A 26,668-nucleotide genomic window follows, 5' to 3' on the forward strand; every position below is an offset into this window, starting at 1 on the left:
CCACCCAACTCTCCAGCCTGTCCAGGTCTCTCTGAATGGCAGCACAGCCCTCAGGTGTGTCAGCCACTCCTCCCAGCTTGGTAGCATAGTCCAGTGCATCCAATGCCTGGCCCAAGGCAGCCAGTGATGGCATTAGCCCTTTCCATCAAGGGCTAATGTAACAGCATTCAGATGCACACCTGTGTCATCAGGCATTCTGCTTTCTGTGGGGTTGTGGCATCCTGCCAGGTGTGCATGCACGTGCGCGCACACACACACACACACACACACACACACACACACACCTTAACTGCATCCTTGCTGCACTGCGTAAGATGGAGAACATATTCAGATGGGTCAGTGAGATGGCAGTGTCTGAGGGAGAGGCTAGGTGTCTACGTTCCCAATACTATCTGAAATCAGGTGGATGCTGCATGTAGGTGAGCCTTTATTGGCACAGGAACAACAAAGATGCATTTCCCTGATGGCTATAGGTGCAGCCATTGGCACAGTTGGACTACCTAGGGTAGCATCCACACTGGGGATACTGCCCCTTTCTTCATTGCAGAGAGGTGTTTTTGTGGCAGGCATCGGGGGAGGAAGGGGCTTGCAATTCCATTTCAAAGCTTTTGTGCCCATTCCAGGAACTTAAGAAAAAAAAAAGTGCTAATACCGCTCTCATTTCTGTGCATCCTTTCTCTATTTCATCACCCTCCTAGCATTCACTTCACCATCTCTTTTTAGTGACTATAACTACTTTGCTTCCAAGGCTCTTCCTGACTTTACTGTGTGCTGCCCTGCACGGGGGATCTTAGAAGCCCTTGCTGACTGGGCCAAGTAAGTGGAAGGCATCAGACAGGCAGGTGTTTTACCAGTGAAAGGTGGGGGGATGCACTCACTCTGCGTGTACAAGCAGAGGCAGGGAATAGTGGTAACCACTGTACTTAACTGTAAGAGTGGTACACTGGACTTCTGTCGCAACACAAAGGATTGAGCCTTAAGGGCTGAAAGCTGCTCTGTTGGTTAATTAAGACACTACCACCCCCACAGGGTGCCAAGCAATCCTGTTCCTGCCCTCAGAGGGAACCTTCACCACCACTCCCCCAGCTGTACAGCCCACCCATCCCTTTGCACCCCCAGGAGTGGCCAGAGCTTAAGGACACTTCTGGAGCGTATCATCTGTCTTGGCTTTCTCCAAAAGGGATCCAGTTCGTGCACCCCAGGGACTCTGTACTGTGACTCAGATGCACAGCGATTCCCTTCACAAGTGCGATGCTAACCTGGGCACATGCTGGGGGGGGGTGGTATTCTCCCCTTTCATTTTTCAAGCAAGTTTGGATAAGGGGGAAATTACTCAGATGCAAGCAGGTGCCAGCAAGGTTTCACACTCATTTCTCCTGTCCTCTTCTAATCTTGAGGTGTAAGAAATATGCTGTTCTGGGAAACTGTCTCGCTCTTCCTTTCAGTACCTCCTGTTGTTCCCCCCACCCTAATATTATGTGTCATTATCTAGCTCTTATCCATTAATCTGTACATAAGACCAAAGATTATGGCAGGAAAATTTTCCTCATGGGAGCAGTGCAGCAGTACAGTGTGAATATATTCTGTATAAGTAAGTGTGTTGTAAGAGTAGTCATCCCTACATGAGCTGAATCCCAGCAGATATTCAAAATACTCTTTCCTATTGGCATGTACATTCAAAATCCCCAGATCTATCTTACATCCTTACAAGCTTTATAGAGCTTGTCTATCTTCTTCAGATGGTAACCCCAGCCTGGCTATCTTCTTCAGATGGTAACCCCAGCCTGGCTTGCACAGACTTGACTTGCAGGCTCTTCCCTTTCCCCATGCTACCCCTGGATAATCAAGAGTCCAGTCTGGCTAATGCGGTCCCTGATTCCCAGCTTGCCTTTCTTTCCAGTTTAAGAAAACACTTTGCACTTTGTGTTGGTTAGTTCTGTCCACCTGGGAAATTTTCTGCTACATGCAGTACAACTTTCAAAAATGTGTGTGTTGACTTAGTTAATGCATTCTGCAGCTAAGCATCTGTTCAGGAAATAGGTGACTAACACCATCCCACTGCAAGCTCCTAATGGTACTGCTGATGATCAGCCCTGAGCTTACACCTTTACAGTTACACTGGAGGGCTTTACATCCGTATTCTTGCTATTAAACCTATGATGTGGTTCAAATGCTTGCAGGCAGCAAACCACAAGGATCACAAACTCTCTTCAATCAAAATAATTAATTCAAGAATCTAAATTAGCTTTTAAGTTCTCTTCACTGCTCTTAACTCCACTTGTGCCTGTTCTGTGAGAATAAGACCCTGCAACAATTGTGCCCAGTTGCTGTGGGAAACACGAACTAGGAACTGTGGGAGAAAGGCATCGTACCTAACTAACGACAGTTTGTTTCCCTCAGTCTCCCTTTAGGCAAAGCCTGTTAAACAACAGAAACTCATTTGGCTTCTACTGGTTTGAGGAGCCAAAGAAACACACATGTCCGCGCAAACCCATTCACCCAACCGGGGCTTTTGCAAGAGAAAGGAGAGGGGAAGCAGGGGGAAGGGTTTGGCTTCAGCGACAAACAGCCAGCAGAGAGGCACTGAAATACCCCGAATCAACCATTTCCTCCTGCAGCAGTAGCTAGGACCCCAAGGCAACTAAAAAAAAAAAAAAAAGGGGGGGGGGGGGGACTGCAACACCCTCCTGCTCCGGTGTCAGAATAACCCTATTCCTTTGCCTCCGCTTGCCAGCAAGGACTGGGTCTAGCAGGAAACTTCAGAAAGGCCTAAGTGCTCCCCAGGTTAGTCAGGCTGGGGCATCCCTCGTTCAGCAGGCACCACTCGGTCCTCTCGGCTCGCTGGGGACAGGAAGGCTGGGAGCGGAGCACCGGCCTCTCTTCGCTGTCCGGCCTTTACTGACAGGCCCTAGAGAAAAAAACTTCCAGTTTGCAGAAGAGCACATAAAATCCTTTAGGTCACATACAGAACTTAAATATTAACTGCTTGAAACCTAAACTACAGTTTTAAGTGTCTAAAGGAGAGAGGGGAATTGGTTTTGGGTCCAGAGGGGTCATTTCTTTCCAATTACTCTGATTTACTGCAATACATGGCTTCACGGTCATTCTTCCCTGAAGAATACTGAAACTAAGATAGTTGAAAAAAATTATTTTACTAGTCACAATTTCACTCTGGCATTTTTACATTTTGAGCTTAATTATCTAGTACTGTTAGGCCACCATTAAGCATTTGTTACAAGGAAGTGGGAATTTAAACCCAAATACGTTCATATATGCTTTCTATATGTCCCATTGCAGTAGCTGCTTTCAGAAAAGCTGTAACGTGGCAAAGGGTAATTCATCTTTGGACCTCAAATCTTCAGCTGCTGGAGCAAGGTGACTGCTTGTACACACTACGTCACCCTATGAGCAGAATCTAGCAGTCAGTATCAACCCAAAGTATTTCCTAGACACGATTATTTGGTGGGAGGAGGGGGAAGAGGGGAAGAAGCTGTTTGAAGGAGAGTTAACCAGAGAGTTTAAAGCACTTTACAAACTTTTTGTATCAAAATGGAAACCAAGTCATAAAGCAGATGAGTAATTTTAAGTAAGGTCTGAAAATATAACCAGGGTCATTTGCCTTTTCTCATTCAAACAACTTCTTTCCTACCTGCAGTTCTATTAATACCACTACAAGCTGCAAGGCATTCTGATGCTTTCCTGCAAGTCATCATCTGTATGTTATACATACGCTACTGCTTCTCTGTCGTTCCCCCCCCCCAAAAAAAAAAAAGAGATCTAGAGCTGATGTAAAAATACCTCTCAAACAGAACAAGAAAGATTTAAGCAGCACTTGAACATGTCAGAAATCAGTCAGCTTCAAAATCTCCAAATGGTCAGTCATTTCTGTAATGCTGCAGTCAAAATACCTCCTACATCAGAGAGCTTTTCTTTCTTTAATACCTTGTGCCTGTCTTGCTTTTTATATGTTTGTTAGAGTTATATCCAATAAAAATGAAGTTACAAAGCTGAATACACTTCACTTTTGGCTTAAGGTAACTGACTAGCTGCCATTCTGGTAACATTTATTAGCTTTGACACACTGTACTGTTGATTTTGAAAACCCTCAGAGAAAGTTTTATTTATTTTGGCATCGCCATGATGGCATTGCATATGTATCTGCACTACAAACAACAACATTTTATGACATTATGTGCTGTGACTGACAGAACATACATATTGACATTGCTTACCAAGAAAAAGCGCTCAGCCAAAAGGGAGAGGGGGAAAAAAAATCAACCAGCTCTATCACTTGTCCAAATTACTCTCTGTTCTCAAATTACTGGCAGGCAAAGACAGATCTGTTGGTGCCAAGTTATTATACAGCCAACGGCAGTAAATTAAATGCAAGGCCGAAGCTCCGGCAGGTGGAGCTCTAGTGGCTGAAAACATCCGTTGACAACAAAACCAGGAGGGAGGCTGCAAAATGAGGTGAGACTGGTGCTTAAACCTCACTGGACTGGTTATGCTGGAAATAAAAGGACATGAAAAAGAGCAAATAAGGTCTGTATGACCAGGCAGGAAGCCAGAGTCTTGCAATATCAGAACCCAGGCTACTCGGAGCAATGAGAGTCCGTGAATTTCTCAGCAGGGGCACAGCCGCAGCAGGCAGACACCGAGCGTAAACGCAGAGCAGATCCAGCACAGCGGCAGCGATTATTTTAACCAGACGCTGACATCAGGAGCTAGTGAGGGTTGTCATGTTTTCCAGAACGCAGCCAAAGGTTTAATTCAGAAGTGACACAAACAGAATCATACATGATACATTGGCAAACCTGAGTAAGTGCAACTCAGCCGGTGAGGACTTGGAAAGGAGGATGGGCAAATAAGAGAACCAACAGGAAAAAAAAAATCCTGACAGCAGTTTTTCCTGACACATCCATGCTGCTCTGCCCTCTGTTTCCCTAGCTACAAATCAAGTGCACTGTGCACCTGGGATGCATTTAAGCCCAGTTTGGCCCAAAGGCTCCGGGCAGGCAGTCCAACTGAAAATGAGCAGCTCTACCTGAGGCTCACATCTCTCTGCTTCACAAAAGGGTAGGAAAACCCACGTCACCTATTTGAAGGAGAATCTTCCACTTTCATAACCGGCATAGGTACCCACAACAGGAATAAATCCATTGGAATAGAGCAATCAGATCAGCTGCATTTATTTCTCTATAAATCTAGACTTGGTGTTTTGCAGAGGAATTAGTTTTTCACTGGGACATGCCTTTAGGAGTATTTTGTACATCAGTTAATTTCCATGATGCTTATGTTATTCATATTTTTCATAGCGTTTCCTATATATCTTTTATATATATATATATATATATATATACACACATATATACACACATATATATATATATATAAAAATACATTGAGAGAGAGAGAGGATTTCAGAAGAGATGCAGAGTTTGCTTATCTACCAATAACCTGTCATCATATTTCTGGCAAGAGAACAGTCTATTTCACTCCGTAACTCAAAACATGCTTTTATCATGCGACATCTCAGACAAACCAAATTTATTATCTTACCAAGACAAAGTGCTCATTTTAACCACTGAAATATTATAGTAAACTCAGGTGATCCAGAGGACAGACTATCATCCTGACCAACAGGAACTTAATGGTGAATCATTAATGTCTCTGGTAAAATACACATACTGATTTTCTGGAAATTTCCTGAAAAAAAAGTCCTCCTCCACCCCCATCCCCTTTCCTTTTAAAGAAATGAGATTTTCACATTCAACATTTCAGAATTTCATTCCTCAGTCCTATCTTGCTATATATATATATATATATATATATATTTTGTATGGATGGATACATATAAAATACTAAGCTAGTATTCTTCACATCTCACACAGGAGTCACATTGGTGTCAGACTCCTTCCGTTCTGGCACGATGAGACACATTCAGGCTCGGGCTTTTGCAGAGCTCCAGAAAGGCTGCTGTCAACTGCAGACAGGTTTTGCAAAAGACTCACTCTGGTTGGATGCTACCAATACCTCTAAAGGCAAAGTATCTCTTCTAAGAGTTCATGAATAAGGAATTCTCACAGGTTTCTCCTGCCAGTATTAAACCATCTTCGGAATGACAGTTCCACTTCAGGCACCAGATGCTCCCATGTTATTTACTTTAGTGAGCTTTTCAGCATTTCTACTTTGTTTGTTTACGCTTCCTGTACAGCTTTCTGTTCAAAGACATTGTTTGGAGTCCTTTAGGCTATAAAATCCTAATGCTGTTAATACCAGGTAGTGTTGGGCTTTGCTAAACCATGCATCTATCTCCTTTAAGTAGCTGATCTATTTAATTCCCACATTCTATACTCTATGTACTCATAGCATACTGTACTATCAGAAAAGGGAAAAGATCTGCTCTACAGAAAACAGCAGTGTACTTGGTATTTTACGCCTGTTTTTTTGGGAGGTGAGGGGTGCAGAAACAACCCAACCCTTTCCACGTTGTCTGAAAATAGTAACACCAACCCTGCTGCAGGTGAGCACCACACAAGAGATTTCAAACAACAATGTAAAACACTCAGGTCCAAGACAATCGGTCAAGAACGGACTCTGTGTATCAACAAGTTGCTAAGCTACTAAGATCACTTATGTACTAAAAGTGTATGACAGGTTTTTTGCTCTTAGACTGAGCAGTAAATCTGACTGCGACAGAGGAAAAAAATCAGACAAGTCATTGAAACAGATGCCAAGGATTTTATACAAGGAACGTCACGGCTGCTTTGTCTTTGTGCATCAACATGGTAGTAAAGCTGCATGCATGAACGGCACACAGGGCACGGCCTACAAACCAACAACACATCGTAACGGCATTGTTCACCCATTAAAAAAATAAAAAGACTTTGAAGCACAAGATTATGCTGAATGTGCCGGATGTCTTTTAAGAGAGGACTTCTAGCCACTCTTCTCATGCCCTCCCTTGGGCAACTGTCACTTTACGGCAAACTTTGCTTACAAAAACAGTATACAGTACCCAGCAAACTTAGCCAGTACAGAAGGTGTCATAGAACATCTTCCAAGTCTACTTCCATGTGTAGGCTGGATGTAGTTGTGAAAGGGCAATCACTTTGCAAGCATGTTCCTTCAGAGACAAAGTGAGAACTACTTGTTACAAGGAAAAAGCCAGTACACTTGTTCATAAGATAAAGTCTTTTATAGCAGTTAATTTAATAATACAGTCCTAAAATAGGGTGTTGGGCACTCATCTACACAAGACCACATTTAACAAGCTAAGGGAAAAAAATACCACAGTTCAGGACATTGGATCAAACTCCAGCCAATCCAGAGGCGACAAGTCTCCTCTGGCGGAAGAATTCTTTTCCATATAAGCCAACAAGGGAGGATTTCAGGCAGTTCAATCCACAATAGTCTCTTGCTTTTTTATCACTGGAACCACAAATCCACAGTACAAGACAGTGTTAGTTAAGTGGTCTTTCAGATGATAAAATCAGTGAAATTCAACGCAGTCCTTTACTAATAAAGGATGAAGTCCAGTAAGTGTCACTTGCTGAGAGCAGAGAAGAAAGTTTCCATTTTCCAGGTGGATTTGTAAATTCTTATTATTAGAAAAAAAGATAAGTCAAATCTGTGCAGTTTCTATGCAACTACATCTGTGAACACGGAGGCTCCATAGATTTAGAGATCACGTAAAGAGGCAGAAAAGTCACCACAACCCAAGGAACTCAAACCTCGTATCTCAGAATTGCCTATGTAACCTGTCTCTTGTTTTACTCCAGACAAAACTTAACTGCAACAAGTAGTAGAGAAACTTGAAAAAAAAAAAAAACCTGAGTGCATGAGAACATTGTCAGGGAGAGTAAGACCTTGTTACCTTTTGATCTGGTACTGAAGCAGAAATGGCAGATTCTGAATATGTGCCATACCTTTGAGAACAGTATTAGTCTCTACCCGGGAACTTATTTCAAATTGATACCTCTTGCACTGCAAGACCACTATTCATATCAGAATTCAAACACATTTGCTGATGAGTCTAGCTTTAATCTTCCAGGGACAGAAGAACAGCACCTCCTGATGTAGGGTTGCTCCCATTATTAGATGGGATCATAAATCAACACTGGAGATGCTTGTGATTTCCAGGCAGTACAGAGTGCAAACCTTCCTCCCTTCCTCATAGGACACCATGATCAGCAAGATCTTCCAAAAGAATAATCAGAAGGCCATAAATCTGATCCAATATATCAAGGAACAACATCATCCATCATTTGAAATAGGAATTCTCAAAGCTTCATTAGTCAACTGCATTCTTAATATACTAAATTACACATAGATACATATATGTATGTATATTTAAACTGGAATAAAATACACTGGATTTTGGTTTGTTCATGGGTGAGCTCCCTCTCTTTCCCAGCTAATTTGAAATTAAAACCTGAAGACTGAACTCAAGCTCATTCCCAGTGTTCCAAGATGGATGTAACACACGAGAGGAGGCCAGAAACATGCACTCTGGCTGCAACAGGTTAAAAGATGAAAGGGAGACCAGATATTTTTGTTTGTAACCCTGAGAACATAAAGAATTGCAAAGATCTGGAGAAGAACCTGGGGTTAAAGGTCACCAGGCTTTTTATTGCAGTTAAAGCAAACTCGGACTGGGTGATCCCATCCACGAGAGGGAACTGCTCTGCGGTCATGTGAGCATTCATCACAGAATCCCTGGCCACAGGCCCGACAGTGGTGTTTGGAGAGCTTGATGCTGAATTCCTTCCGGCAGTTGTGGCAGTGCAGGATTTCATGGTCTGGTACCCAGTATGCAGGTCGGGCAGCATCTTTTACCAGACCTTTGGAGGAAGTGGGAAGAAGAAAGAAGGAGAACAAAAGAACATGTCAACATGAGCACGTCAAGACTGCTTTCATTTTTTCATTCGCAGAGAGGGAAGAACTGGCACATTTCCAGTCATATCATTGCCATAAAGTGAAAGACCACCTATTGACAGAATACTTCAGGGTCACAGGTAGCCATTTCTACTTAGGCCTTTCTGCTTTTTAGTACCTTTACCTACATTCTGCCTCTCTTCAAAGGGATGGATTGTTTTTCCTTAAAAGAAAAAAATCTTCCCTTACTCCTAACCTCTCCCAGACCTGGAAAGACTTGCTCTCTACCTTGGTGACCAAAACACCACAATTACCAAATCAAACGTTCCAAAACACAGGTGCCATCTGAACTGAGAAAGAGACTTATTTTTTCCTTCCATTGAGTTGGACAGTAAACAGCCCATCAGTGATTGCAGGACACACTGCAGGCAAAGCCATGAAATGACCTGAGCAATGCATGGGAGGTCAGCTGCACAACAGAAGAAGATTCAAATATCAAGTGTTTGCTGAGCTGCTACTCACCATACTAAAGACCAGCAAGCTTTCACTGTACAAAGCTCATCGTTCAAGACCACATTCCTAACTACTTTCCTGTCAATACCAACCCAGAAAGCTTCAGATTCTCAACTAACCCTTGAAGAAGTACTCAGTGCTAGCAGACTCCACAGACATATAGGCACTCCATATCTCCGGAACAAAACCAGATCTGATAAAATGCTTCCTAATTGGCCAGTCCTTACGGAACTGCACAAAACTGCATTTTGGATGCACGTACACATGAGCAATAGAGAGAAAAGAAAAAGTATGAACTGCAAAAACAGTATACTGAAATCCAAGAGGAAATACTAGGCAAGATTGCTGCAGGGGGCTCTAGAACCAATTAGGAGCAACAGTGGAGAACAGGAGCCCTCAATTAATAGTGGTATCATATAGGAAGCGCCAATCTGTCATACAGACAGACTTGTAGTTTAATCAAGTTTTGCCTTGTGAAATCCAAAATGCCCCAAGACAGAAAAGCCATCAAAGAGAACAGAGCTCACCTAAGGGAATGTCCATAGCTGTCACCACTGCTCCAAGAGTGTTCTGTACAGCTTCCCCAACCTTCCTGGCAATAAGTGTTCCCCCTTCCTCATCTGTAGGCAGCTCAGCCACATCTGTGTAACACAAGAGTAAAGGGTTCAGCTCCCAGCTCCAGGATAATTTCTGCCAAGTTTCAGCTTATTTATGTCAGCAAAAAGAGCAACAAACTCAAAAAACAGCTTGGGACCTTGTCAGCCGCTATTTACCACCTCCCCAATTTTCGATTGCAAAGTTTTTGCTTTCTTTTCAACAACAATGGACAAAACATATAATCTGCTGAAACGAAAATATCCCAACCCTGCTACCGTTTCCACACCATCAGTGGGTACTGGGAAAACAAAGCAAAGATCCAATTAGAAAATGATTCTATCAGGCATCAGGTACCTGGTAGCTCACTGCAAAAGTCATTCACACATAGGGAGACAAGTTTCACCTTCCATGCCAAAGACATCAAGCTCTTGAGCTTCCCCACAAAAAATGGGCCAAAGCCCAACTTGAGCTGTTATCTACCAAATACCATTGTCTAACACCCAGTGAGGCTGGCTGTGATCCAGGAGTCAGGGACAAAGACTTCAGAACACTACCCAGGGATAATTCCATCTCAATCAACTCCAAATTACCTAACTGGATGCCCCTGTTTTCATAGCAGTTGTCACACACTCGCACTGGTGCTGGTCCCCAGCCTCGCTCAGGCACAGGACGGGTTTTGGAAGAACAGCCATCACAGAAGCCCTCTCCACAGGCCCGGCAGTGATGTTTAGTGTCATTATCTTTAAAAGGCATGTTGCACTTCTTACAACTCTGAACAGGACAAAACAGAAAGAGAAGTCGTTAGCTTGATCTTCCTTAATAGTCTCATAAAAGAAAATGGGGAGCAGAATCCCAGAAGGGCAAGACTCAAGACTGAAATTGTGAAAAAGATGGTTACAACTGAGCTTGTGATGCTAGTCCTATAACTTTACCCCAGGAAGTCATTCAGATAGGTAGATGTACCATGGTTAAACCAATAAATTGCCACAACCCCTTCGGTCACAAGCACAAATAATCACATCCATACTGTACAGGGCTAAATCATGGTTATTTGATCATGGAGGGGAAAGAATTCAGAAGGCAATTTTCACTGAAGAAATATGTTTTCTGCAAGACACAGGGAAACTGCTAGTTGAATTGCTAAAACCAAGTTTTGTATCAAATATGAAATCAGAGCTGAATCTCTGCACCTATAAAAATAGGACTATCAACAGCAGAATCCAGAATTTGAGGTGCTCATTCTCACTTTCAAGAGCAAGTGCATGCGAGCCAGGATTTGCAGCTGTGATACTGTCAGGAGAGGAGGTCACACTAAAGGAGGGAGGAAACAATCTCTTTGGCAAGGTAGTGTGTCTTTTCACACTTTCTTTGGCTATGTCAAGAACGGAAAGAGCCGAAAGCAATTCAGTTTTCTATAAATTGCAGGAGAAGGGCTTGCTGCAAGGGAATAAGAAGCATTTGGAATCTACTAGATACTATATTACTTAAAGGGTGGAGAAAAAATTTAACTATGCAAAAGCTTTTCTCCAGAGCCCAGAAGTACAGCAGCTGCTATTTACCAAGATCTGAGAGTTGGGCCTCCAGTAAGCTGGTGCAATTTGGTCTGTCAGCCAGGAGGTCACAGCTTTTGTGGGTCCCAGACTAAGTTCAGACACTGACTGTGCCATGAAATTCATCCCATCCAACAGACGCTGGGCTGCATTGTTGTTGTCTTTCAAAAATCCATCCGTCTGGAATGAAATAGGCATTCATTTGAGAATAAAAACAGGGAAGCTTCATTTCTTATAAACAGATGGCTCTGCAACCCACTGTTCCTGTTAGGCTGGAGGGCAAGTACAAGAAAAATTTCACCAGTCCTGGTCTGAAACATAAATGCAAGTTTTAATGGTGTAACATTCATATCAAGTGTGCATAAGCTGGCAACTCGGTCATCTCAAGTTAGCCAAAATTTGACTGAAGTTCCTTGAAAAAGTCCCTTTAAACAGCAAAGACAGGGGAGCTGCTCTGATGAACGTCAACTCATTTTCTCCACCATCATCTGGAAGAACCACCACAGACATGTGCCGGGATGCAATACATACACAAAGACTATCTAGCAACCAGACTTACCCCTGGCCAGACATGCTCAATTTCTGTCCTCACCACAGTGTTCACGGGATCTTGATTGCCAAACCAGTACTGCCGGCTGCGGTATACCACCCCACAGTTGGGGCACTCAATCACGTATCTGCAAGGGGGAATTTAAAGGAGAAAACGTTACCTCAGTGACGTGCTCAAGGTCCACAGGACTAGGCAGAGTAGAGGCAACAGAGAGCCTTTCAGCTACAGTACTTACCCTGACCAGGCATACTTGGCAAGGCCCAGCCAAGGGGAGTCAGTGGAAGCAGAGGTTTTCGGCACCACGCTGACCTCCATGCCTCGTTCGTAACAGGCCTACAACACAAACACTCAATTAGAATTGCATGCTTGGAAATCCCAGGCTCCAGGCCCCACAGCTGTTCGGCCACTTGAAGGGTGTAATTGCCATACCATGGTCTTCAAGGCAAAGGGGCCACATATCAAACCTGTTTAACAAAAATCCATTATCAGTAATATCATCTAGAAAATATTTCTATAATAATGAAAACCATGATGGTGCCTGAAAATTTTCCTGTCTTCTGCACACTTCCTTCAGAAAAATCAGCTAATACTGAGAGATGGGCAGAAACAAGCAAGGACAGCAACTGCATCCAGTGTGCAGGAGGTCAACATCATCCAAGTTGAGCAGCTGAACTGACAATTTAGATAGCAAATAATGCATAGCATGGAGCGGTGACATCTCCAAGCAAAAATAAAAATTCAGTGGGAATCAACTTGTCTTGCTGAGGCCAGAGCACCTCTTCCATCTGAAAAAAAAATGCAAGGAAGTTGGCACACACCTGATGTCCTCATTCATTAGGCCATCCTTTCCCCTTCTCCATTCCTCAGACCTCATCCTTGTGGCTCCACTCACCTTGCAAGTATAGACTCTGTTATCATACTGGTGAGAGTATCTGCATCGACTCTTGGATTCATGAGGGACTCCTTCCTTTGTATGATTCATGCTCTTCTTACAGCCACACCTGAGTATGCAAAAGCAAACCATGAGCTGATCCTGTTAGATACAGGATAGATGTCACTAAAAGCTCGTTTATATTGCTATCTTGCATTTAGAGCCATTCTAATCCCGGAACAAATTCACAACTGTACACACAGCAATGACATCATTTACCTCCAAAATGAATGCTCTTTGGAGGAAGGTATAGCAGCTGTTTCACAGTAACAAACACCACATAACAATTTAGTGTGGGAAGCAATCAGTATGCCCAATTTAAATTTCACAGAGACTCTTAGATAGAACTAGCTAAGTTTGGAAATTGGCCAGGACAGAGTTAACGCTGCAGCCTAGAGACTCTCTAATGTGCATTAAAAAGTGGTAATATAGCTTAATTTCCCCTTTTCAGAGAGAGCATTTCCATAAGCATAATCAGCCATAACATCATGCTGCTACAGTACCTTATGGACTCAAAGCAGTGAGTGCCACCTACTGTCTTTTCAGGCTCAATCTCTGGGCTCTCCATAGAGCGGTAAGAGCCCAGCTCTAATCAAATCCAATCTGGGTCTCCATTTGGAATCAAGTCAGCATGCCTGCTAGTCACAGTCCAGGCCCATGGTGATGTTTGCTTTAGTATTGCTTATGTAACAAAAATGGCAGGAACAGTCACCATGGGAGATTTCAGAGGTTTTCTTTAGAGCACTCCTTTCTTCTTGCCCCTTGTGCAATACTCAGCCCATGTGCTCATGAACCAACTGTGGGAAGGATATAAGCAGAATAACTTTGTAGAAAAAGACAAAATAGAGTTGGCCAAGACCACGCATCCGTCTGGTACACAGTAATAGCAGCTGTACTATTCACACAGGAATTGGATTTCAAGGAAATTCTGTCCTAAAGTACTATAAATAAAATATATTGTATGTAATAAATCTGATATTGTCAGGTGTCAAGACTCCACAGAAACTTTGTGTTCTGTAGCTGTAACCAGGGCAGCACTGTCCCCTAGAAGATCAGGGTGCATTTCTCATCCGCTTACCCACAGCTGAGGCACACAGAGGAGCATGTGAAATATTCATCTGGAAAGAAAGAGCTGTGAGCCATCTGGTCATCGGGGATCTCCCCACTGAACCGGTCGCTTAGAGCCTGTCAAACACAAAAGAAAGAAAGAACTGGTAGAAGATGGAGTAATGCAGACATTTTCTGAAAACTTTTACAAGGTAAAAGCACGTGTTCCTTTCCTGAAGGGAGAGCTAAAGAGAGTACACAGCTAATAAATCATGCCTTGCTAACCTGGAAACCATGCAGGTCCAATCTTGAACTTTTCTCCTTTCTCCTCGCCTCCTCCTTGAATTTTACAGCAGAAATGGGTGGGACAAGACTGCATCCACCTCTGTGCCAACACCTTCATGCCCAAAATAGCTGCTAAAGGCCGCTTGCACTTTCAAGTCTCCAGTAAGCATCTTGAAGGGCCATTTCTCACAGTACACCAGGGCACATTCTTTATCCCTCAGTTTGGAAAGTACTACCCTGAAATTTCCTCCGTCCTCCCAAGAAATTGCTCTTTCCTAGACTAGTGAAACTGCAAGACTGAGACAAAGGTGTATTTTCCCTTTCCTAAAAGCATCCATACTCAGATTAAGTCAGCCCTTAGCCTTGGAACCCTTGACTTTTTCAGTTCCTTTGGGTGTCATGGTGAAAACAAGTATATCTGGAAGCAATGTAACAAAGGACCTTTTGGATGGCTTTTTCGATGGATATCTTTGAGGGCAAAGATCTAACTGAAACTCTTTCCACAGTTGAGGTAACTATAATGTCTGCCTTTCCCCCTCTTTCCTCCTGGGAGGGTGGGGGGGCACACCTCTGCTGTCTAACAAGGGTTGACTTTGCGTATATGCACACACATATAGATACCTCTCCCCACAGCCCTTCTCAGATAAGACTTTTATGTAGACATCTGAGGTCACAACATTTCTAGGAAATTATCTTTGAAACTTCTTTCAAGTTTGACTATACTGGCCAATGGATTCAAAAGTTACAGAGGATGAACATCCACCCAGATATCTCCCAAGTCTTGTATCCTTAGGAAATGAAGCAAAAAATGTTAATTTTACATGGTAGTGATCTGAAGACAGCAAGCTACTAACAGGAACTGAGACATACTAGCATCCCTACCTGCAACTTCCTTATTCAATTACTGCAATTGGTACCTAAAAATGAAACTAAATGCTTAGAATAACCTCTCCAGCTGTTTTTCCCTGCTGCCAGTTGCTTCCTAATGCAAGGAATTATGATACAAGCTGCCCTGGCATTCCCTTCTCTGCTTCAGCTACCCCAAATGCAGGGCAGCTGGAGTTAGCTGTTCCAGTGGCTGTCGCCAACATCAGGATGGACTGTTAAAATTGCTTTATTCTGCAGGCATGCCTTCCCCCTTCCCCCCTCCCACAAAGTTTCAAGTGATAGCTGTGATATTCCAGGCCAATTAAAATATCCCGCTAATGAGGTGGTACAAATGTGTGGAAACTTGTAGGAGGGACTACAAACTTTCAAGATCTGAAAACTCCTTTGACATTCTGGCAAGGTAAATCTTTAAGAAAAAAAAATAAAAACAATCAAGCAAAAAAAAAAAAAATCACCAGCTGCTTTCTCCACCACTTCCCTTTCCTCGGCCTTCTGACCTACTGCAGCACCTCCAAGATGATACATCATTTGGCCTGATCCCATCTAGTTTTCTAGGTACTGCTAGATCTTCTTCCTCCCTTTTGCCTTCTAGCCCTTGCCTAACAACACAGTCAATGCCAGGATTTCCTTGCTGTTAACTCCCTCCAAGTCTCCTGCATCCCCTCCCCTTGCACTGAGGCCATCTTTTGGAACTTCACCAATAACCCTTTCTGGGCTAAATCCATCAGCTTGCTCATTGTAAGTGCTTGTCACTCACAACAACAGTTACTTTCTCTTCCCCAGTCAACTTCTTCCTGGTTCAGTTTTTTGCCTTGATCCTGTTTTATCCTTCAACTTTTCTCCTGACCTTTCAGAGTCTCTTAAAGTAAGAACTACCTAGCCTACCTGACTGCTATGCAAAGTCACCATCATCATCATCTATGTTAAAGATTTGCTTTATCTCCAGATACCTGCAAGTCTGCATCACTGGTTCCCTCCTTCTAGCTTTATTACTTGCAGCTGACAGTAAATGGCAACGTGATATGAATAGAGATCTTTATAGCAGAGGACTTACTTTAAGTGCTTTGTAGATAACCCCAGGCTGTCTAGGGGATCGAGTGGTATTGTTCTCCAGCTGCTGCTCCACAGCTCGCCTAAGTCCGGAGAAGTCTGTTGGAGGATTGTAAGTCCTTGTTCCCTTGTAGTGGATTGAGCTGAAAGCTTCAGGAAAGCAGCTTAGCTTCCGGAACCGATCCTGAATGAGCTTCTCAGGAACCTCAGAGGGATGATCTATATACAAGAGTATCAACAGGTACATAAAAAATTGTGGTTTAAAACAATATTTAAAATTGAATGGTGCTTTCATATGCAAAACCATGCTGGTAGTTTCCTAATTAAATATCCACATACTTCTGGAATGGAGCCATTGTTCCATTTTGCAAGTAGGATAGTAATTAAAAAACAATTTTTCAAGAGCAACCACACTTTTTCAAGGGACAGTTTTAGAGTCTAAGACTAAGTTTCAGAGATTCAGGTAAAACCACAGGTAAATCTGGAAACATCTAGGTCTGGAAATACAGAATGAGAATACATAGAATGAGTAGCCATTTTTGACATGACGTAAGAAAACTTACGTTAGCACATGTGCTAATTCTTCTCAGTAGAATATAACCTGGCATAGTTAATCCTAGCACTTAGCATAGTTAGCCCCAGTATCTGATAACTAGAGAATAAGAACAGGAACTTTACATGGGCAGCTTATTCTCCATGCCAACTCCGCAGCAAGAAAGACCAAGTCCTTATTACTCCTCTGTGCAAGGTGAAGCACTTTAGAACTGGTCACATCAGATCAGACCCCCAGAGTGCAATATGTTCTTCCGCTTGCTTCCAAGCACCTGCTGTACATTTCAGACTTAAGACAGGCCCTTCTTCCCTACCCTAAAACTACATAAACACACTCATCTCACAACTATTCATTACAACAGATGACTGCAGGTTGCTGCAAATCCACATGCTAAATGAACAGGTTTCTTTCGTATTCCTACCATGAAAATAAGTGATCATATGAGGTGTTTTCTTTTTCTTACTATCCTGACTTCACACACAAGTGCAAGTATCATTACAGGTCACTGACTCTGACCTGCTGAAACAGCAAATTTCATCAGCTATATGAAACTCCGTATTGTTAATCAGCAAACTGGCAATGTAAGAAAAAGAACTGCCTTGGCAGGTTAATTAAAATAAGTTAGGAAGGCACTGTAATAATATGCTCAAAGAATGCCAAGTTCTTCTACCAGCTCAAGAGCTCCCTGGTTAGAAAAGCACAAACAAGAATGCGGGCCAGCAGGGTGCTGTAGAGGTATTACACAGCAGAGGACTCCCAGATGTTCACAGATGGCAGGTCTGAGACTTGTGCACTGCAGGGAAGCTAGGCCAATTCATTTGGACTCTTGCTCATTAAAGCACTAGAAATGGACAGCATGAAGAAAGGTTTCTGCATGCATGTTAAAAAAAAACGTAGGGGCCAGGAGAGGAAATTTACATCCTTGAAAGGTCAGAAACAAAATACACTTAACTTCCAGGGGACAGTACGTTTCACTCAGATATGCCAATAAACCACACAGTTTAAATCTACTGCGCAATCTACTGTGACATAAGCCAAGTTAAAAATGCTGATGAAATACACTGAAAGGGATGAGAAATAACAGCATGCCAGGCCTGCTGCTTTGGCCACATCAGATACATGCCTAGAGAAGTCGTGCCAAATTATCAACCCTGGGCCATCATAACCTCAGTCTCACCTCTACACCAGCCTCAGAATGACCTAGGCCCACAGAATTTAATAAAGAAGAATGAGGGTATTGTATTTATGTCCATCAATTTCATTCTTTTTGTTCATCCTAATTTCTGCATGTTTTGTTTTTACTTATTTTTTGCAACAGGATTCTCCATATTCCTGCCAAAACTCTCATGGTGTCTCAGTTTTTACCTTTGCTTGCCATACACCTGCACCCATGATGCTGTACAATGATTGCTTCTAAGGCTGGTAGAACTCACTTAATGACTAGTCAGTGCTGATGTCCAGCCAATTAAGAGGATTACTCTAGCTGACCTGGGGTAGCCAGACTGCCGTCAGGGAATGGCATGCTACTTCCATAGCCTGGCTGCCAGATTGGAACAAGTGAGAGTAAAACTCAAACCCATGTCTTCTACATGGCAGTAAAGAGTACCAATAATTTTTAGCATATTGCAATTCAGTGCCTTACTCCCTACTTACCAGAACCCAGTAGCTTGGTGTACACAGTCTCATGGAAGATGATGACACCAGGACCCAAAGTGGACAGAGGAACATCTAGGCCACAGCGGGCTGTGGTAGCCTTTAGCTCCTTGGTGAAATGTTTTAAGTAAGCCTCTGAGGCATCCCCAAGGAATTTGAAGAGATCATTGTGTAGCCTGTCAGCACGAGTACGGTAGATGACAAGGTCAGAGATGGCCAGGACCTTCAGCAACAACCGTGTTCTCTGGCTCAGGTTCACAGTAGCTCCAAGGAGGCCCTCTGTGTCGATCACCACCACTTTGCGGACAGGGTCATAGGCTGCCCAGACTCCCACTGTGCACGACTCTTGGGCTGGAGATGTCTTGAAGACTTCCCGGCCATAGAAGAAAGTGTGGTTAAGAGTGTGAGACTTGCCGTCCCCCGTGTTCCCAAAGATGGACACTACCTTTAGATGTTGGTCAGGACTGCAGTCTAGTTTATTAATAAATTCTTCTTCATTCCTCACCTTCCAAAAACAAAAAAAGAAAAAAAGAAAAAAGAAAAGAAAAAAAATTACAATTATGCAATTGGAGCAGTCAAAGAAAGCCCAGCTGGTTTCAGGATTCATAGAATTAATGAGTGATCAGTCCCTGTTCAGATTTCTTCACAAGTATCTGAAGCATCAACAAGTCCAAAGCAAAATATTCAAAAGCAGCTTTCTAACACATACACATCAGTGGGGTTTAGGCTGTTCCACCACATAGGTGTTTTGGAAGTGATGCCTTGCTGTAATTAGCTATAATGTATAAAGCTTCTATAACATCACCCACTTCACTTCTAGAGAAGCCAGTCCTTCTAGAGAAGGGAGCATAATCTACTTTCAATTTTGCCGGAACAGTTACTTGGACTCGGAGCACGGCAGATACTGCTGGTAGCCTTGTTCTCCTGGTAAGCCTCTGGGTTCAGATGCAGAATGGGTGAGTACTTTGGTGACCTAAACTTGCATCACCCGCAGAGGCTGAGCACCTGCTTAGAGAGAAAAAGCTCCCCTGTTCAGCCGCGCTTCATCTATCCACAGCAGGGGGCTCCCAAACCCAGCTAGCCGCCGCCTGCCCGGCTCGCCACGGCCTCTCCACCGCGCTCCAGCTAAGAGATTTTTGTGGGGCAGAGAAGAAAAAAGAAGCAAAGTTATGCACTAGAGTCAGGCATGGAAAGCATGTCAGATTGGCTCCACAGAAACAACAACCACTTCAGTGATCCATTTCAGAATTTACTGTACTGTGGGTTTTTTGTTTGTTTGTTTTTTAATATTGGAGACATACAAATAACCCCCCCCCCTCAAGAACACATGAGAGCAGACAGCCTTCAGCAGGTAGCATTTCTTTGGTTTTACACAGGTTAAATGACATATGTCATGTTATTTAAAATAGAGAATTTTCTTTTCAGATACTAGAGCAACAGGGAACTGATAAACCAAAGAATGAAATGCATTTAAGGCTCTGTGTGAGAGCCTCGTTTTCATTGTGGAATAGAGCCTGGGCGTTCAAAGATTTCATGCTTCTCATTATGGTTATTTACCAGTTGCATCTCCAAGGAATCCCCACCAGCTAAAACAAACAGGGCTTCCCCTTTTGTCAGCCTCTCAACTTCTGGAAGCCCCCTGGCTGTTTCCCCAAGTGAAGAGAGAGGCAATGCAGCCTTCATTAGATTATTATTTTTTTTTAGGGGGGGGGGAGGAGGGGCAAGAATAATTCAAAGTGCCATCCCTGTCCCCGCAAATACAGTTGGAAGGTCTCCGGATACAAGATCCGCAGAGGTCAGAAGGTAATAAAAGGTTTCTTCGAACAAGTTTATTCTTAGATCAGCAAATTAGTTTAAACGTCATGCAGCCCCATTTGCTCCGGCCAAATCTGTCAGCCGCATCCAGACTTGGAAAGAAAATAAAAAACACACTGTGTGCCAGACTGTGGTTGGGAACAGTGTTCAGAAAGAAAAATTATGGACTGTAGGGCTGCAATAGCTACTCCCTGACTCAAAGCATTTTAGGCAACCTCACAGTGTGGAGGAAAACAGGAAATAAAGAAAACAAAACTGTTCACAGAATCTTTTCCAGCATTTATGGGAGACTATCAAGAAAAGCTCAAGATATATTTGCTCACAAGAGACTGCTTGCTTTTTAGCAGCTCTGATTATTAGCATATCATCAGGAAGGTAGTTCAAATGACAGTTTCTCCAAGTATCCCTGGAGATACCTCTGTGGATGAAAGCAGGTCCTTCATGGGATAGTTCCTAAAAACAATCACCTGTGGTTATACAATAATGTTACAGGTGTGCAAGCAAGAGGAACACAATCACTTCTGCTCCAGCCTGTTGTATTGCTCTTTTATATTTGCCTTCCTCCCACAGCCATAGGAACCTTTCCCTTTGCCAGAGTCAGCGACAGATCAGACCTGATAATTCTGCTTAACATACCCCTGGACAGCAAAAGGAAGTAACAGTCTTTAAACAGCTGCTTAAGTATTGGCAGGGAAACTAATAACTAAGGTCTTTTTAAGTAGCTCCGGTATTATCCCAGTATCAGTTTGGCAGAGTCTCTGGAAGGGGCTGTGTCAGTAATGCCAGAAGACACAAAGGACAACAGGGACCACTGGAATAAGGATAGCTCTGCAATGCATTCCCACCACTAAGAAACAGGAGCCAACTCACAAGCCCCACTGTAGCTGAAACTGTCCCAAGCTAAGCTAACATAAATGCCTGCAGCACCAGTTTTCTTTTGCATTCAGCGTACTTTAACTACCACCAATGTCAAGACAACTTACTGTGGAAAGAGGAGCTGGATTTCTGAGCCAGACAGAACAAAAGCTGGTTTCAGATCATTAATCCAGGTGGCTCCAGCAGAGAAGTTACCCTGAACATCACATCAGATATCCTAAGCACTGAGCTGTTTACCCCTTTCTAATGCTGTAGGCTCGCTCAGATTTCCCCTGCAGGAAGGAATATGGGAGTCATTGAGACAAGTAAATCACCTGGAAGCCCAAGAATGTACTGAACTAGGCCTAAAGTCCAGCTAGTCCAATAGTCTGACAGTAATGGGCGAGAAAGAACTTAAGAAAAAAAGTAAATATTTCCCAGTATGTTTTACTACCTCTCAGTAGTCAGATGCCAAAGGACTTCCCAAGCAGAAGCTGCATCTGAATAATCATGTTTGATAGAGAACCAGCAGACCTATCCTCTAGGGAGTTGTCTAACCCCTTGGTGAACCCATTCATGTTTTTGGGAGCCAAAAACATTCTGTTGCAACAAATTCCATACAGTATGGGGAAAAAATGAAAAACTTTCCTTTTGCAGGTTGAGGACGCTTTGCTTATATGTCATCAGGTGACCCTTGCTCTTGCACATGCCCCTTTAACTACGGCTGAGTGCTGGGATGTTACTTCCAAAGAACCATCCACAACAACCTCCATTATCAGTCATCAAATTTACTTCCCTTGAGCAAGTTTCCTTAAGCTATTTGAAGTCAGGGTGGGGGTACTAAGTGTCTTTAAGTACTAAACCCTGTGGGACTTGAATCCTGCTTCTTGCTTTTGTTTCTCATATCAGAGGAAGCAGAAAGAAGTTTGCACAGTACCACTTTCAGCTGCACATGGGAAGGAGCCTCATTTCCATAGCTGTGCACACTACCACACTGCCCAGGAGCGGCACATCTTTGACATGACAGCAGGGGGTAAATATGAAAACATCCTTAAATTGCACAGCAATGCCAGTTAGGAATAAAAACTTGGTAAGTCTGCTTAAAACAAGGATATCTCCCTCTAGCCTCTCCTCTATTTCCCTAAAGCATTTTGCCATTTCTAGTATCAGAGATTCATTTACACTATTATAAATCTTAGCTGATGAGAGTAAGTCATGTCTTGTAGAAAGAAAAGCTTTTCTCCAATCATAGGTTATAATCATGTCTTCTTTCCATTTAGCATTGGGTTTCTGCTAACAGTTGTCATGTACCCATCCATGCAGTTACTCCCTTGGAGTCGTACTGAACTGAAGGTGAAGGCCTTCAGCAGGAGGGACAAGGAACTTTACAGCCAGTGCTAACTTTATAGCTAAAGAAAACACAAAACCTTACATCATGCTGCTGCGGACCATGTTTCAATCTGAAACCTGCTTGTCACCTGTACTTGGAAATGTATTATACCTAACACAACAGGTTTCCTAGATCTAAACAATAATAAAGTAGAATTGTTTAAGAAGAGACAAGAAAAATAAGAACTGCTGAAGTGACATTCCGGCCCATGAACTTCTTGGAAAGAATGTTATTCAAACAATAAAACTTTAAGGCTGAGGAACAAAGCCCATAAAATAGAACAGTTTCCAATGACCTGTACTTACGCAACTTTAACTCTGCCTCCAGGCAAAACAAACACATTAAGTGAACCAGACATTTTTACCACACTTTTCTCTTTCGAAAGCTATTCAAGAAATCTTTAAGACTTGCTAATATTCACGGAAGTGGTGCACAAAGCTAGGGTTGTACCACAACCACACAATAGCTGAAAACAAAATCAAGAGTGCTTTGCATAGTAATCATCAGACAGTCTTCATTTGTTAGTCTTACACTGTCATTTTGAGTTACATTGGTGTTTTTGTTGTCGCATTTTGAAATCTTACACTGTGCTTGAGTTTATTTTAGCAGAGTACTTTTAAAAGCTAAAATACATTTTCTACAATCAAGAAAGAAAAATCTCATGATATACATCATGGAATTTATGAATCTTTAGATTTGTTTGACGAACATACCACAATAGCTTCTGATACACAACCACTAAATCACTAAAAAATTATATAAATTTAAAACATGGAAAAATAAGCTACAAAATTCATAAAAACATAAATATAAATATGTAACAGTATAAAATCACAAACATCTGAAACAAATTAGTCTTCAAGTTCAAGTGGGCAAAGCAATCAAGTGAAGAAAATACTATTTTCCTCAAAACATTACTTAAGGCTTGCAATACAAGCAATTCTGCCCTACAGTTCAGAAAACTGTAAAGACAATGCTTGCAAGAAGTCAAAACATAGCTGAAAACAGAAGAAAAGATGGCAAAGAAAGCTAAAGAAAGATTTGCAACTTTTGGTATTTTAGGCAGCCCTGAACTTTTAAACACAAGATTGAGACAATTTTAGGTAATGAATCTTAAGAACAACATATCAATCATTAAAGCTGGAAACCAAACAGAACTATCAGATCGATCCACTTCAACACAGACTAGTTCTGTATGACAAAGTCTGCAAATTTTGGCAGAATTTCTATCCAGAGTAGTTTAACGCAGAAGTCTTAAAGATGCACGCCTAAAGCTCCAGGTCCTAATATTAGGTCATTACGTCAAAGTTGCAGTATACACTGAAAAATAAACAAAAGAGAAACCTAGAAAGCAGATACCTTCCTTTAACTACAGCCTGTAAGATGAATCTGAGAAGGATGCCCTGCAACACAGCACCATGCTGCCTCCAAAACTCACATTTCTGCAGAGCTCTTTACAAGCATCACTCACAGACAAGCAGCGTGTAAACATAAAGGACTGTATCTGGCTTATCGTAGTGACTGAAGTGCAACTAGTTGTTAAATAAGCTGCTGGAAACTCCCTGCTTTTGCCCCAAAAGAAACCTTTGTTGCTATTCCCAGATGTTGCTATTCCCAGATGTTTCTTACTACCACTGGAAGTGAGAAAAATGATTGGGAGGCTCCCTGTGAGGAAGGGAAACTCTCTGCTATGAAACCCATGACATCAGTAGAGATAGGAGTGGGGCCTTAAACTGTCCTAACTCAAACCCTTTTCCCACTATGATCATTGGATAATTTAGGCTGGAAAAAATCTCAACAGGTCATTACTTCCTCCCACCTTTCAGAGGCTTCTGAACAAGAGACAAGGATTTAATCATAAGCAGGTGTTCAAGAAGAATCAAGGCCAACTTTTAAGTCTAAGTAGCTCTAGTTTCCTGCCCTAGTTTATCTCCCATATTTTGTCTTGTACATGATTTCCTATGGAAACAGCATTTATGCAAGTACTGAGTCTCCCACATATAACTTAAAATTCATAAGCCAAAGACACAGACATATTTGATAGGGAAATATACACTCTAAAACATAAATTTCCTAAAAATTCCATTAAAATAAGCAGCTGAAAGACTCTAATAACCTTTCTGTGGGAAAAGCTCAGCTCTTGCGTACTCCATTCAGATGCACGGGTGAGCTGGGCAGTCATGCCTGCATATGCTAGCCAGTAACCATACTGCCATGATGGTTAGCGCATCTCAGTATACATACTGCTTCTTACCAAAAAGGCAGCAGGTCTGGGTGAGCTATGGATAACAGCAGGCAGACATGCAGAAAAAGATGCTTCATTAATTCTACTACTCACAGAGTTGCTTGTTACTACAAAGACACTTTATGATAGTTTGGGTGATTTTTTCCCAAAAGGGCCTTTTCAGTGGATTAGTTTACAAAATTAAGCATGCCATAACAATAGTTAAAATCTCACGTTCAGTAGTGAATTAAGCCTTTACCCATTAAACACTTGCATACATTTAACATCATACTATCCTGACTAGTCACCTTGACTTCAGTCGAGTTAACAGTGGGTATCCATTTTCAAAATCAGAGTCCTATAGAAGACCCTCAAGCCCAGATTCTGAGTGCCTCGACACTGGTTGCAGGGAACAAAAATTAAAAGGAGGCATAGATACACTGTGATGTGAGCAGATTCCAAAGCACACTAGGTACATCTCTGACTCAACCAAAAGAATGCACTTGTATGACATTTTCTGAGCAGTTTTTTGCGTTTTGTACCTATTGGTATGCCTTCATTGCAGTACTGCCAATAGGTACTGCGGAGACTTGTCCTATTAGACTCTGCACAAACCCATGAAAATACTATCCCTGAACCGACAATCTTTAAACCAAAGTTATTCTGTTTCTTCCCACAGCTCTGGCAAAAGAATTTAGGGATAGTATTTTCACAGATTTGTATAAAGCCTAATAAAACCAATCTCAACAGGACCTATGGACAATCCTGCAATGAAGAGCAGAGGCTGCCCATGTCCAAAGATACTATTATGGAACTTGTTCCTGAAAGAAACAGAGACAAGAGTTGAATCCAGTTCAACAACCCTACCCAAGGAGAGAGAATGTATTTCACAGATTTTTAAGACAGGCCACTGTAGGCCAAAAGGAACACAGGGGTAATAAAGAACATAAGGAGGTACTAATTTGGTTGGCTCTCTAACCTAAAGAGGCAACATTGATTGAAATATTGCTATTACAAAATAAGCTACCTTTGTAGGTGTCAGCTGGGTTGAATAAAACTGCTGCAAGCAGAAGAAAGATTAGACAGCCTGCTAACCTGTTTAATAGCTGAAAAGTTAACTGTCTTCTTCATTTTGCATCAACTCAAAACAAAGATTTCAAGGTAAAATGCAACTGCTACAGAAATACTACTACTTTTAAAGTGTCATTTGAGTCCCCCCCTCCAAAAAAAAGTAAAGAATTAAGTAGATATCATTCAGCACCCCAAGTACCTTTTGTTTTGAATTCTCCAGGGTTGTTAACTTGACTATACTGCTGCTGTATCAATTACCATCCCCAGGTAATAGCCAGAACAGCAGAGACATAGCCAGGTGAAGAGACTTGCCCAAAAGACAGCAACTCAGTGGGAGAGTCAATGCTGTAACTATTAGCTTTCCTTTAGTATTAAGGGTAATTACATTATCTGTGTATACACTACATTTTGCCACTGCCCCTATTAAGAGGCTTGCATTTACAAACTTACCTGTACTATGATTGCGCTCTTCCTAGAGAACAATTAAGCCAGTATTTTCCAGCTGTAGAATGTTCTGAGGGACAGGCCAAGGGAATCTGAAAGTTTTACCTTTATGTGATCCTAAAGTTAGGCCTTAATGAACCAGGTAAGAAACTAAATGGAGTACCTGCAGCAATACCTGCCTCTCAGTTACCCCTGCAGAAGTGAGAAGTACAGGAGCTGAAAACGCCAGAGAGGCTGAAGAAGAGCAGACTACTAAATCCCTTTTCTTTCTTGGACATACCCGAAACGTTCTCCTCCTGATGGCAGTACCCAGGAGCCCAAGAGGGCTCAGCAGATAAGTGCAGAGAGGGGCACAGCAGAGGAAGCACTAGAAGT

General features: G+C 42.4%; 1 protein-coding gene across 2 annotated transcripts in view; it reads right to left on the minus strand.

Annotated features, from left to right (window-relative positions):
- Nucleotides 1-6,718: 6,718 nt before the first annotated feature.
- Nucleotides 6,719-26,668, minus strand: part of ZFYVE1 (zinc finger FYVE-type containing 1) — a 28,629-nt gene continuing 8,679 nt past the window's right edge. For both annotated transcript variants that reach the window (XM_062577603.1, XM_062577602.1), the window contains exons 3-12: nt 18,495-18,999; nt 16,293-16,507; nt 14,097-14,203; nt 12,980-13,088; nt 12,323-12,420; nt 12,097-12,214; nt 11,547-11,717; nt 10,578-10,758; nt 9,918-10,031; nt 6,719-8,843 (exon numbers count right to left, since the gene is read on the minus strand). In XM_062577603.1, the coding sequence (XP_062433587.1) occupies nt 8,611-8,843; nt 9,918-10,031; nt 10,578-10,758; nt 11,547-11,717; nt 12,097-12,214; nt 12,323-12,420; nt 12,980-13,088; nt 14,097-14,203; nt 16,293-16,507; nt 18,495-18,999 (1,851 nt within the window). In that variant the 3' untranslated portion in view covers nt 6,719-8,610. The remainder of the gene's footprint in view (nt 8,844-9,917; nt 10,032-10,577; nt 10,759-11,546; nt 11,718-12,096; nt 12,215-12,322; nt 12,421-12,979; nt 13,089-14,096; nt 14,204-16,292; nt 16,508-18,494; nt 19,000-26,668) is intronic.

The sequence above is a fragment of the Rhea pennata genome, chromosome 5 (assembly GCF_028389875.1).
Source record: "Rhea pennata isolate bPtePen1 chromosome 5, bPtePen1.pri, whole genome shotgun sequence".
Taxonomy (NCBI): domain Eukaryota; kingdom Metazoa; phylum Chordata; class Aves; order Rheiformes; family Rheidae; genus Rhea; species Rhea pennata.